The 14,429-nt window shown below is 42.9% G+C and overlaps 1 protein-coding gene across 3 annotated transcripts in view; it reads left to right on the forward strand.

Moving 5' to 3' along the window:
* The window catches only part of tesk1b (testis associated actin remodelling kinase 1b), a 30,310-nt gene extending 17,899 nt beyond the window's left edge, over nt 1–12,411 (forward strand). For all 3 annotated transcript variants that reach the window (XM_084042560.1, XM_084042559.1, XM_084042561.1), the window contains 6 exons: nt 349–431; nt 3,488–3,578; nt 5,035–5,118; nt 8,121–8,207; nt 9,239–9,335; nt 10,022–12,411. In XM_084042560.1, coding sequence (XP_083898686.1) covers nt 349–431; nt 3,488–3,578; nt 5,035–5,118; nt 8,121–8,207; nt 9,239–9,335; nt 10,022–11,070 — 1,491 coding nt within the window. In that variant the 3' untranslated portion in view covers nt 11,071–12,411. The remainder of the gene's footprint in view (nt 1–348; nt 432–3,487; nt 3,579–5,034; nt 5,119–8,120; nt 8,208–9,238; nt 9,336–10,021) is intronic.
* The last annotated feature ends 2,018 nt before the right edge of the window (nt 12,412–14,429 follow it).

Raw genomic sequence — 14,429 nt, forward strand, 5'->3', positions numbered from 1 at the left:
ATTCACTTCAGTGCAGTTCTGGAACACAGGACAGATACAGACAGAGATAACGGCTAGGAGTAAACAGATAGATAAAGTTAATTAAAACGGGTAGTAACGCACAGGGATTAGGAATGAAGTAAGGTACCAACAACAACTTGCACAGAGGTGCATCTTGCGAGATGCACCACACACACACACACACACACACACACACACACACACACACACACACACACACACACACACACACACACACACACACACACACACACACACACACACAGAGGCTTATAAGAGTATATGCATCAGACACACCGTTATCAGAAGTCATAAAGTCATGTGTGTGACCTGTGTCCCTCTGTATAGAACTGCCTGGTGCGCTGGGAGAATGGTGTGTGTTCAGCCGTGGTGGGGGACTTTGGTCTGGCAGAGAAAATACCGGAGTACAGGTCAGTCTTAACAGTCTATTCATCAAATTTCTATCAACACACACGCTGATTAGATAAGACACTCCCAATATACTGAGCCCCCCCACCTTCCTCTTCCTCTCTCTGTGTTGTTTTATTGCACATGTTGTTGTTGCATGCCCTTGTATGCCATGTGGCAATGCCAACTGTCTGGTCGCTTCCTCTGTGTATGAAAATAGTTGAACCCCAGCGTCTCCATTCTGGGGCTAACCTTTTGGCGAAGATAGCAGATCTACAAGCTGAAGCTCACAATGTATCGCAACACGTTGCGTTGTGAGCTTTTAGACCAGCTATTTTCAGCTTTATTTAAAGAGTCCATGTAGAGGGAAATGGTAGCAGACTTAGTATAGAGCCCTGGGGGACCCTGGTCAACTAAGTAGGGGTGGGGTTTAAGTGGTTAAGAAAAAGGTATTTTTCTCTCTGCCTGTCTGTCTTTGCAGAGACACTTGGACGAGACCTAACGGCACACACACAAAAAAAACAAGAACCATTACTCACACCAATGTGTAGTGTAATTTTCCAAAATATGCAACCTTGTGGGTTATCATCCCGCCATCTGTGGAACTATTATTAACGATCCCCATTTCAAGGGGGAAAGAACGGGGTGGTGAGACCGACAGGGTGCTTTGACTCACTGAGACGGTGTCAATATTTAATCTGTCCTGTCATGACGTACCTGACACACACACAGAATGTTCCCACTCGCTCAGGGCAGCTGTGCCTTTTATTATGCCGTGACATTTATGTGGCATATTTTATTCATCGCCATCAATTCTCCTCCAGTCTGCGTTGACTATAAATGCCAAGCTGGGACCATACTGGTGGTCTGGCATGTGTAGCCCACTGAATGCGTCTCACCCCACGGTATACTTGACCATTTTCCAAAGCATACTGTTGTTGTTTGGAAGAGCAAAGTTACCGGAGCGCTACTCGTATTCCTCAAACCACCGGTGCTCATGGAAGGGAATAATATTCAGGAAAGAGGAAAAGTTATGACCAAAAGGGCATAAAATAAATCCTACTCTTGGTAGGTTTTGAAAAGTAATAGGTCTCAATGAATTAAAATACACTGAATATACTGTAGTTTGTTAGATTTTCGAGAGCCAGTGTTTCCGTTAATTTCAGGAGGAAAAAAACTTCTTTAATTTTTTATTGATTTTAAAGCACAGATTCATTTGAATCTAGCCAAAAATAGGCCCTGTTGAAAAGATTGATTTATGAACAAAATTCAAATTCTTGACTGCGGAATGATGTTAAGCCAAGGCTAAGAAAACAATTAGGAACGGGAAGACCAACCTGACCTCAAAGAAATGCCAGGGAGGTTGCCCCTAGCATCCTCCACAAGGCCATATATTCGTGTGCCCCCCCACACACACACACAGATCCCATTAGCGCCGTCATACTCCCCGCAGTCTCTTTAGCGAATGTGTCAGCAGCAGTCATTTTGTAAACATTCTACTGGTGCTGAGAGGAGACAGCTGCTGCTGCTGCTGTAACCTGGTCTGTGCCGATTGCACGCGTGTGTGTATGCATGCATGTGTCTGTGCACACATGCACTTGTGCCCTAATTATCAATAATAACGTTTCTGTCTGCTCTCAACTACCTTATGTTGTAATATTTACCTTTTAGTGTGTCTCTGTAATTTCGTATGCCCATAGCTATGCAGCACAGAACCTGTAAACTATAAAATCCTGAGTGTTCATTTAACTTAAAAAATGTACCTGTGTGCGTTCCAAACTTTACTGCGTCTGACAACGCAACAAACGAACAAATTGGGTGTGTGTGTTTTACTGGCGCAGTGGTGCTGTACTTGCAGGAGGGGGGAGGGAGAGGAGATGGCAGGAGGGTTTAGGACAGAACTCCAAATAAGGTCAAACTATTCCAGACTACCATCTCTCTCTCTCTCTCTCCTTCACTCCATCTCTCACACACTTGCATATACATTTTACTTTTACGTAATTTGTTTTGCTATTCTGTCTTCTTATTTAGTTGCTTTGTTCTAGCAAATTCTGTCATTCTCCCTCCGTGTCTGACCACGGCTGCTCCACTTTATAAATTGGATGTTCTCTCTGTCTCCGTCTCTCTCTCTCTCGCCCGCTCGTGCTCTACCTCTTATTCTTGTCCCTCTCTGTTCGATGATGTTTACATTGGGAGCCATGACTTTGTCAGTTCTCTCTCCCCCATCACTTCCCTCCCTGTATTTTTGCAGTATCATAGCCCACAGTAGCAGATGGAAATAGCACAGAGAGGAAGTGTCTGCCAGCAGGGGTGTGTGTGTGCGCGTGTGTGTGTGTGTGTCTGTGTGTGTGTGTGTATGTATGTGTGTGTGTGTGTGTGTGTGTGTGTGTGTGTGTGTGTGTCTGCATGTGTGTATACAAGCACATTTGTCCTTGCACTTTCGTGAGTTCCTTCCTTTTTGTACGGTCAAAGTTTCACCACAATATCACCACATTAACTGAAACACGCCGCAGCCTTATGGATACAGAAGACTTGAGCGTGCATGTACACACATGCTGCAGGGGTTGACCCAGTAATACCCCTGCTGTTGCGATGAACCTCTATGAACTAGAGCTAGACATTAGGCATTCTTGCTTGGCATTTATCCCCATATGAAATCCTGGGTTCTCGCACCGTTCTAGAAAGCCCAAGTAGGGGGAAAAGGGATGGGAAATGAATTTGACAATTTGGAGGTTTTGGGAAATTCTGGATAAAGGGGAGGGGGGGGGGGGTTAATGGTCTTTTCCTGATGCATGTGACTACAGTTTCTGCCATTGTGGTCACACTGTTATTTGACGTGATGTGATATGTATTGTGAACAAGAATATATTGTCATATAATGATGCCATGTGCCTGTTGGTCGGCTATTTTCACTATCGTTGAAAACTGATTATTTTATATATTTTTTAATCTTTTTTACAATCCAACTATTAAATATTTTTTGATAATCTTCATCTCTCCATCTCTCTTTCTCTTCTTCTGTCACTGTATTTTTCCATCACTTAACCTGGCACCCATGCTGTGTTGTCCCTGTCTACAGTGAAGCAGAAGACCAGGAACCTCTGGCTGTGGTGGGCTCCCCCTATTGGATGGCTCCAGAAGTGCTCAGAGGAGAGGTCTATAATGAGAAGGTAGTGACGGATTGCTTTCACTAGCTCTGTAATATTCCAAGAGTTCAAAGTACATAGTGGGTGTATGATAGATATGATGACAAGCACTCAAACAAAGCCTGTACAAAGCAGATATTGAAACCAATATGTCAGCCTTTAGATACTGATTAGTTAGCCCAGGGGTTCTGAACGTAGGGTCCAGGGACCCCCAGGGGTCCTTGAGGGTGTTCCATAAGGTCCCCAGAAAAATATGTTATCAGCATTCAAATTATTTAAACCACTTTAAACCACTATTTTATATTCTACATATTTCTATATAGCTTGTCAATCTGCTATTTTTGAAAGATTTTGAAAAATCCAGAAATTCTTTGAACATTTGAAAAAATAAATAAGGTAGTTGGTCTGCTGCCAACTACATATAAGTGTGGGGGTCCTTAACATAAAAATGTTTGAGAACCACGAGTTAGCCCTTGTTTTTTTTACATATATAAAATTTGTGTTTGTACTTTTCAGTCGGTGGTCTTAATATTTGGGAGAGGTTTCACTAACTGGCCTATATCTAACCTTTTAATTTGTATTCATCCAAAATTCATCATCACTAGCCAAATTTGGACGGAGGGTAATGGGATTTGGTTGTGGACATGGCAGATGGCAATCAACTAAAATGACTGGGCTAGCGTCCAAAATGTTAAAGTTACACCCCTGGGAGGAATGCTTTGTGGCAGTGCTAGTACAGTTGCATACACACTTGAGTATTTACAGGGTACAGCTAAGTGTAATCACTCTCATTGTCTGATAGCATTCAAGCGTTTCTAATGTTGTTTTAGTATGTCGACAATTTCTGCAAGTTAACATCATGACAGAATAAAAACAAGCATTGTTCAGATGCGGTTAAAGGAATACTTCACCCCAAAAATGACCTTTCTATCAATTACTCGGCCCGTGAAGCCTTCTGAAGATTTTTACCTTTATTGCAGTGAATGAAGAATCCCAAGACGAAGAAAATACTTGGAAGAATTGAACAAAATTATATCAAAAATCTGTTTTATGAACTCCAACAATACTCTCACAGTATAATCCATATGTCTTCTTTCCTGTCCCTATCCTCAAATTAATGAGGACACGGTACACTTGGATTATACTGTCAGAGTTTGTGTGAGAATTCTTTAACAGATTTTTATACAGTTTATATAGTTTTGCTGTTGTTGATCTTTGACCCCATTTTCTTCAATTCATCAAGTATTTTCTTTGTTTTTGGATTCTTCATTCATTGTGAAGGAATGCGACAACAACAAAAAAAACAGGAATTCAAGGTTTCACAGGGCAAATAATTGATAGGAGGAAAAATAAAATAGTAATTTCGGGGGTGAAGTATGGATGGAAGGAAGTAACAAATCTACACGTGTTTTATTAATAAGTGTTTGATGAGAAGGTTTTGGGATGAGAGATGTTCAAAGGCCTGTCTGTCTCTCCTCAGGTGGATGTGTTTGCATATGGGATCATTCTGTGTGAGATTATTGCCAGGATACAGGCTGACCCTGACATCCTGCCACGCACAGAGGTACCGGTGACAAGTCTTTCATCACATCGCTTCTACCATTCACCTGTTTTAATATCAGCAGTCACTCTTCATGCTTTTAATTTGTCAAGGTTTTCATCGAGAGCGATATTGCATTCGATATATGATGCATAGTTGTTAGCAGTATCATAGTTTTGTGCTTTATTTGGAGGGATCGGAATCATGGACTACTTATAAAGTGCTACACTTAACCCATGTTACAAATGCTCAATTTGTTAAGATACCATGAACCATAGCGTTGACCATTCTGGGCATGTCATAATAGGCGAACATTTGGCAAAAAAAATGCAGATCTGTTGTATCAGATGTGTCGCAACTCGTGATCTACAGTATTTGAGCTCTGATTTCTGGCAAAGAGATTTGGTTTAAACAGACAAAAGGAGGTGACCTAGTATAGACCCTGGGTGACCCCAGTCAGTATAGGGAGGCATGCGTTAATCCGACAGACCTTTTCTCCGACTATGTGGCATCCGCGTGCGGTTAGGGTTAGGGTGCGGGTTTGGTTCGGGTTTAGTATTGGAAACGTCGGAGCGCTGCGCTGTCGGAGGAATGCGCTGTCGGACTAACATACTGCACCCGTCAGTATATAGGGTTTTAAGTGCTTAAACAATATACATTTTAAAAGAATGGGTAAAACTGATTTATTGCATACCCTAAAATAGATCTATAGTTTTTCATGACACCGACTCAAAATGGTATCTTATGGCCTCTGATGACTTCAAAAACAGTGAGCTTTACCGTTGATGTCTGTGATCATTTAGTCATAGTGGTTGTCACATTTTCCAAATTAATCTCTTTTAAAGAAACTCAATTAATGGTTAAAGGCAGACGGAGGACTTGTAAACCAGCTTATTGAATTTGTGGTAGACATGTGTCCCATGGGGCTCACTACCGGGTCCATCAGATTAATTATTACATCCATACCCCTGGGAATGGGCAACAATATGGTGCTGAATATGTCTCCACCTAGTGGTAATCAAACTGCACTGCACCCTTTTCAGCCTCTGGTTCTGGTCATTTACACCGATGGATGCTTTTAGCACATTAGGTGAAGATGAATTAAGATTACTCCTGTTTTGTTGGAGGAATATCTCACCAAAAGTGTCAACTTTACAAACGGTTAAGGTTGTTTTGGTATAATGTAATTGCTAAATTAAAAGAATAGTGTTTAATATTTATTTATTTTTTATTTTTTAAAGATTTTTTGCGTGGCTTTTTATAGCTTTTTTGGGAAAGGGATAGTGAAAGTAGGCTGACAGGAAATGGGGAGAGAGATGGGGGAAGACACGCAGCAAAGGCCGTCGGGAACGGGACGCGAACCCGCGGCACGCTGTCTGTTAAGGGATTTCAACCAGGGTGCCTGGACCGCGACCGCGACGCCACGGCCCAGGCCAGTGTTTAATATTTAAAAGATGGCATCATTTTGTATTATGTGAATGGTCCCCCCTCTACCCCCCCAGGCGCATATAAAATTACATTACAACTATAATTGTTTAGAAACTAGACATATTGATGTTTGCCATGAGGGTGTTTTGAGGACTGTCTGTGCTGCTGAATATTGACATCTTAGGAAACAAACGTTTCATCTGTGGCTGCTTCTAGACCTTGTATTGATTCTTCACACTCTGGGATAAGAATAGCCAATAGCAAGCTGGTTGCTTGCCAACATGGTGCACATCACAAGTTCACAACATGCACTCTCACTCACACACATAACATTGCTGTCAAGGCAGAACCTTAGAATCTCCATATTTAAACCTTTTATGTTTGTTTGTAAATGAATGCCCTTCATTGTACAAGAGTGTCGCACAAAAGTAGGGGGGTTTTGTAGTGGGTTTGATAAATATTTAACCAATGAAAAGTATTAACAAGAGCTTGTTACTAAATAATGATTAGATTAGAGATAGGATCCATTGGAACACAGGTTATTTTTTCCTTTCCCTGAAATCTTTCATTTTTTTTTAACATACAAGGATAGATAGATAAATAGATGGATAGATACCTTTTATTAATCCCGCAGGGGAAATTCAGTCGTCAGAGACGGCACAGCAGTACATTTTACAGATACAGGGCAAAGAAGTACAGTAGGTACAGAAGAATAACATCACAAATTGACAACCTCAAAAACTCAAAATGACAACGTTGCGAGGCGTTGTGAGCTTGTAGATCTGCTATTTTCACAATATTTATCTGTGGAACATAGTCGAACTAAAAGCAATGACTCAACTCTTACATTCCAAGTGCTGGTCAGGGTGGCGGGTCCCCAGTTCAAATAATTATGATTATTTTGGGGGGTCGCGGCCTGAAAAGGTTGAGAACCACTGCCCTATACAATCATCCTGCCTGATGCAGAACAAGAAGAGAGTAGCAAGGTTAAGCCTAGCTATGACATCAGCACAAACCAGTACCGTTACAAATGACTACAGAGTGGATGTTAGTTACAGCAACCACACAACGCCTACTGAGCAGTGGTGGAAAAAGTACTCAAATGTTTTAGTCAAGTTAAAGTATCAATACTGCAATGTAGAAGTACTCTGTTACAAGTATAAGTCCGGAATTCTAAATTTACTTGAGTAAAAGTACAGAAGTATTGGTATCAACATGTACTTAAAGTACCAAAACTAAAAGTACAAAAATGTTTGAAAATAGCAGATCTAGAAGCTCACAACGCATCGCATCGCGACGCGTTGTGAGCTGAGATGTATAAAATAGGGCTAAAGTGGTTAATGTATGTTTTATAATGTAATTATTTGTATCTGAAAAGTAACTAGTAACTAAAGTTTTCAAATAATTGTAGTGGAGTAAAAGTACAATATTTGCCTCTGAGATGTAGTGGAGTAGAAGTAAAAGTACTAAAAATTGGAAATACTCCAGTAAAGTAAAAATACCTCAAAAGTGCACTTAAGTACAGTACTTGAGTACATGTACTTAGTTACTTTCCACCACTGCATACAATGCTAAACTGTGAATTGTGTGTTCTGTAGGACTTTGGTCTGGATGTGGAGGCCTTCCGCCACATGGTGGGGGACTGTCCCCCTCAATTCCTGGAACTGGCCTTCACCTGCTGCAATGTAAGTCAGATGTTCTCCTCGAGGCCTGTTATCTTCTATCCGCTCTCTTGGGCGTTCTAATTTGCAGCTGGTGCAGTTATTAGTTGAGCCGCGAAGCAATTGCCACACTATTGTAGCGAGGCCATCTTGTCTGTCTGTATATGTCACCCTGCCCTCAATGACTCGGTACTCTATCATCGCCAAATCACAACACAAGGCCATGAAACTTCATATATTAAAGTATCTATCCCTAACCGAGCCACGTGGCTAAAAAACTATGTACACCTTTAAAGCATGATTTATACTTAATTGCCCGCCGCAGTCATAATTTGCAATGTTGTGGGATACATGTACAGCTAAATGCTGGTGTAGTGTGGGTGTTTTACTACGGAGCCCTCTGGAGGTGTTTTGAGGGAACCACATTTGACTCCATATACTGTATGTGTACTGGAAGTATTCTCCAGTGTTTCTCAATTGGGGGACGTGTACCCCTAGTATTATTGAATAGAAAGCAATTCTTATTTGGTCATTATTTGAAAATTAGACTTAATGAAATGTTTTGGCCACTGTTTTAAAATAAATCTGCACAGGAGACATTAATTGCAACTCTTTCACTCCATTTCTTTGTAATTATCTATAGATGGAGATAGTTATTAGATCTATTCTTTAAAAGGTGGGCATCATATGCTAGCTATTGTTTTCTCTTGTAGTTTTCTAAGCAACAGCTTGTAGTCCGGTAAAGGGTGCACTTGCATTCAGAGATCAGGGAAAGGCGTACTAAAGTCAAAAAAGACTGATTTAAGAAGTTATTTAAATTCTCCATGTTATGTTTTTTCATAAAGTAATGCCCTACTTCATCACACAAGAGTGTCACAAAAGTGCAGGCTCACATGACATTACGTTGTGAGGTTGTAGCTGGGCTATTTTAAGATGTTTTTAAAATAATGATGAAAAAGGAACGGTTTTGGACATACAAGGTTTCCACCCGACAGCAGCGATATACTCACTCTATTGCTGTCCTGTCTCTGTCACCCCACCCCCCCCCACCCCAGATGAATGCAAAGATCCGTCCGTCCTTCTCTCAGATTGTGGAAGAGATGGAAAGGAGAGAGGCTGAGAGGACGCCAAAGGATGAGCCAGCGATTATGAGTGAGTCATCCGTGTGTGTGTGTGTGTGTGTGTGTGTGTGTGTGTGTGTGTGTGTGTGTGTGTGTGTGTGTGTGTGTGTGTGTGTGTGTGCGCGTGCGCACGTGGTTCCATGTGTCTTTCTGGGGGTCCTACAATCCAGGGAGGTCTCAGAGCAGTCTGTGGGGTGCACTGCCAGCTCATAGATGTTATCACCCTAGTGCTATGGTGCTCAGACATTGAGTCAAGCAGGCTGAGGTCCAGATGCTTGTTATTAACTATCGGAGGCCAGCCAGACTCCCAGGGTGGCCTACGGCTAGGAATATATGAAGATGTTTGTACAGTATACACCTGTTCCTTGGCGTTTGAGCCCTCCTGGAAAGGCAAGGGGGTTTTCTTAGGGATGTACAATATTTTCTTTCCCATGAAGCTGCTTGAGCTGTAAATTATGGAGCCATTAAACGAATGGAAAACGTATTGCGAGGGGACGTGAAACAGAATTGTTTCATTCCTCTCCCATGGCCTTTTACATGCGTACGCTGTGTTAATTTAACTGGTCAGGATTTAGCAGTGTACATATAATGTATTGTGGGAAAGGTATAAGAACACAATTGTGGTGTTGTGCAGCTTAAAGCGGCTGTTAGCATGACCTGTTTAACCGTGATGAAATCATCATAGTCTCTGTCTCTGTTTTCTTCTCTCATGTTCAGTAATGACTCCAGAAGTCGGCCCCCTGCGCAGGCGCTCCCTGTGTGTCCCCGCTGACACCCGGCTCTGCCGCAGCAAATCGGACGTGCTCCCCCCACCGCTCATGGCGCCGCTGTCCACCCCTCCAACTCGGGTGAACCCCTTCTCTCAGCGAGAGGACCTGAAGGGGGGCAAGATCAAGCTGTTTGACACTCCCAGCAAGTCGGTCATCTCCTTGACCTTCACCCTCCCCCCGCCTCCCTCCCCCACCAACGATGCCACCCCTTCGTCAGAAATGCCAGTGCGTCCCAAGAGCCACCGGCGCTGCAACTCGCTGCCCTGCACCCCCCCTCCGAACCTCACGTCAAGCCCTTTCAGTGTCCTTACAGAGGAGGACAGGGGACCTCTATCTAACGCGTGCACCGTGGACACCGATATGACGGGACTGAGTGAGAGAGAGGAAGGGAACAATGAGAAGCCGCTGCTGGAAGAGGAGGAACCGAGGGAGAACCCGACCGACGAATCCCTTGAACCGCTGTCTTTGTACGGAGACCTCGGGGAGCCCATGGACTGCACCAGCTCCCCGGACACACTGGACACATCCTCGTCTCCTTACTCCAAACCCTCCCCGCCTCCATCCCAGCCCTCTACACCTCCTTTCTCCAACGGATGGGGTACCACCAATTCCAACGGCCCACCGTGCCTCCCCCCGCTCTCCCACCTGGACAATAACAACGTGGTCATCAGCAGCCCGATGAGCTGGGCCACCTCTAACGGCTACCACTCCTCCCCTGCCGGCGACCCCGCAGGCCCGTCTCCGTACGGCTCCGGCAGTGGTCACTCCGTGGAACAGGAGGAGGTCATCTCCTGCCCTGGCTGCTGCCTGGCGGGCCTCCGCTTCCCCTCCATGTGTTTGCGTGCTACGCCGCCGCGGAGGAACCCTTACAAGAACCTGAACGGGGACCACGCGGCCTCCCGCGGGCTGCTCTGCCCAGGAACCAAAGGCCTGAACCCCATGACCAACACCACCAACCCAGAGCCAGGACTCTCCCTGCCAGGGGCTCGGACATAAGTCTCCACTCGACACCAAATGTACCAGGAACCAACCGGGAACCGGGGGAAAAGACAGTGGGTTCACTAGCTAGCCGTGGCATTGTTCACCCTGTTTTGTAGGTTGCAGAACCGTCCTCTATAAGCTTCTTGTTATCCTTGGGTATCCTCAGCAGGTGATGGTTTCTCTGAGCAGAACTCTTTTCTCCTGGCTCCACTCAGCCAGCATCGTTCCCTGGTGAGTTCCCCGCAGGCCTTGTAGAACTGTGAGTGGTAGGATTTGGCTCCTTCTCCACGGCCATCTCATTTCATGCGGTCACCAAGCTGGGTGCCAAACTCTTGCTCTGCCACGGCAAAGGCCAGCTGATTGTTCCCTCCACATTCTGCGAGCATTGAGGAGTACCAGTCAGTCCGCTCAGGTCTGCGCTGGTCCTTCTGACGTGTAGCTGTGCCCTGTCTCTGCTCCCGATGCATCCTCACATCATCTGCCCTGTCCTGGAAATGAGTGGGTCTTACTAGTTTGCACAGATTTTAACTCAGCAATACCCCACTTATTTTCCAAACATGTCATTTGCTGCAGATGGAGCACAGACATAAAGATTGGATTTGTCTACAGAAAGCAGCCCCCCCCCCCCCATTGACTGATCTAGGATCAGATTACTCCCCTTACACTCCTATGCTTTTTTCGCTTGAGCCTGTAACTGCATTAAAGGATAAGGGACCATTTTGACCACTAGCCAGTGGCTCGCCTGGTAACGTGGACTCATGACGCCCTCTGCTGGGCTGGGGTTGTTACAACTTGGATGTCAGCTCTGCTGTAAAAGGACATGGAGATCTCACCGAGGTCTGTGACAGACTGATGGACGATGATAATATTTTTTTTCGGCATGAAAACACTTTTATTTCTGGTCTAGATGGCTGGGCGGTGTATGTTTCCTACTGTAAATGTTTTTTGACTGATGATAATGATGCTACGATGAGGAATGTCATGCCTAGTATTACTGTTGCGATGATTATGATGTTTGATGCTGTTTTGAATGAGTGGGCAGTTTTGCTTTGTCTTTGATTATCAAGAGGTGTATGGTGCACTTGCGGTGTGTTCTACAAGTCAGGGAATCACAGTGTGCGATTGTGAGAGTTCAAATCACAGTGTGTGTGTGAGAGAGTGTGAGTGTGTGTTTGTGCACAAGATGTGGTGCTTTGTGTATGAATGTGGAGAAGAGATGAGCAGGTGGTTGAGAGTGTGCCATACCCTGATCTTATGACTGAGTTATTTTTGTTGTTGCTGTATGGCCTCCTGGTTGCCTGGTAAAAGCACTTATTTAAAAGATGGCATTGAATAAAAAGATATAGAATGCAGTGATTCTGGAACGTTTCTCTCTTTCCTAATTCTGCATTCCTTCATTTGCCTTGAAGTGTAACTGTTATGTCTTCTTTATTGTTAATACACCTTTTTATACAAGTGAACAACAAACGGAGGGGGAAAGCAATCAATTTCATGCGGGGTAACTTTAAACCTAATTTATACCAAAACAAATTGATTCAGGTCTGATTTAGGTCTCCTAAATCACCATGGTGATATCTTTGGAATCCAGTCCAGGTAAACATCGTCACAAAACTGTTTTGTAATTACTCTGTTCATCACTGATTAGTACTTACTATGGGCTTATTTCAGTACAGTAATGATGGTATTCATTCAATACTATCGAACATGGGCTTATCTATAGACCTGTAACTCAACTGTGTAAAGTCTTTTCATAAATGTAGCTGTGCCAGGCACCAACAAAGATGCTTCTTGACTGGTTCAGTCTGAGTTTTGTGCGAACTATGATGGACGGTGTCCCTCTGCTACACATGGCTCCACTGGACTCAGAACGCCTGCTGCAGTGGGATGCCAGTACTACTGTACAGTACACTAGCCACAACAAGAAGACATGAGGGTATGACTACTGTATACTCCAACCTGTATACTGTTTTGGATTGTTACTCTTTTTGATACACGCACGCACACACTGGTCACTCGACTTTTGCATTTGAATTTAAATGTTAATGGTCAAAAGCAGTGGTGTAAAGTAACTAAGTACTTACTCACATACTGTACTTAAGTAAAGTTGTGAGGTATTTTTTACTTTACTGGAGTATTTCCAATTTTCAATACGTTTACTTCTACTCCACTACATCTCAAAGGCAAATATTGTACTTTTATGCCACTGCAATTATTTGAAAACTTTAGTTACTTTGCAGATATAAATATTATATTATAAAACATACATTAACCACCTCAACCCTATTTTATACATAGGCTATTTGAAAATAGCCGATTTACGAGCTTGTAGATCTGCTATTTTCAAACATTTTAGTACTTTTACTTTTGGTACTTTAAGTATATTTTGATGCCAATACTTTTGTACTTTTACTCAAGTAACACTTTGAACACAGGCCTTTTACTTGTAAAAGAGCATTTTTATATTGCTACTTTTACTTAAGTCAAATATCTGAGTACTTCTTCTACCACTGGTCAAAAGAAAACTGTGTGTGTGTGTGTGTGTGCATCCCTGTCATTCACCACCAGTTCTACAGTGTTCAAGCTTGGATGCTCAAACATGATCAAAAAGAAGGAATTAAAGGTTTGAATGAAGGAGGACTAAAAGATTCTGTGGCATTGTAGTTGACACTGTAGATCAAGGGATGAGTGTACCTCTACAAAGTAACACGACTATTCAAAAGTAACTGATGTTGTGTCCTGTGATGAAGGAATAATGTTGACTGCGTTTTGAGTTTTTCATGGGATGAGCAGAGAGGGGAGCCAAATGAAGTGTAGTGTGACTGAGAATGATAATGCATTATGTTTTTATATGCAAGGAAAGTGTACAAAAACTGTTTTGTAGGGAATGAATAAGACAACTTTTTTTTAACAAGCAATGGTAGATATAGCTAGATTTATTTAGTTTTGTGTCATGACTCATGCACCAAAGGTGCCCAGCCCACATGGACTTAATAATACAAATGTACAAAGTAACTAGTAACTAATGTTTTCAAATAATTGTAGTGGAGTAAACGTACAATAGTTGCTGAGATGTAGTGGAGTAGACGTAAAAGTATTGGAAATTGGAAATACTCAAGTAAAGCACAAACATCTCAAAATTGTACTTAAGTACAGTACTTGAGTAAATGTACTAAGTTACTTTACACCACTGTATCCTCCACACAGGAGTAGATGATTTAGTTTTGATGACTTGAAAGCAGTCTAGGGATCAATTCACTCTGAAGGGTGAAGATCCGGCGCTACATGTGTCTAGAGATTATTATGGATCTATATATCAGTTCTCAAACTTTTTCATGTCAAGGTAAAGGACCCCCATACATTAATGTATGCATTTA

This window comes from Gymnoscopelus microlampas (assembly GCF_963454915.1).
Source record: "Gymnoscopelus microlampas genome assembly, chromosome: 19".
Taxonomy (NCBI): Eukaryota; Metazoa; Chordata; class Actinopteri; order Myctophiformes; family Myctophidae; genus Gymnoscopelus; species Gymnoscopelus microlampas.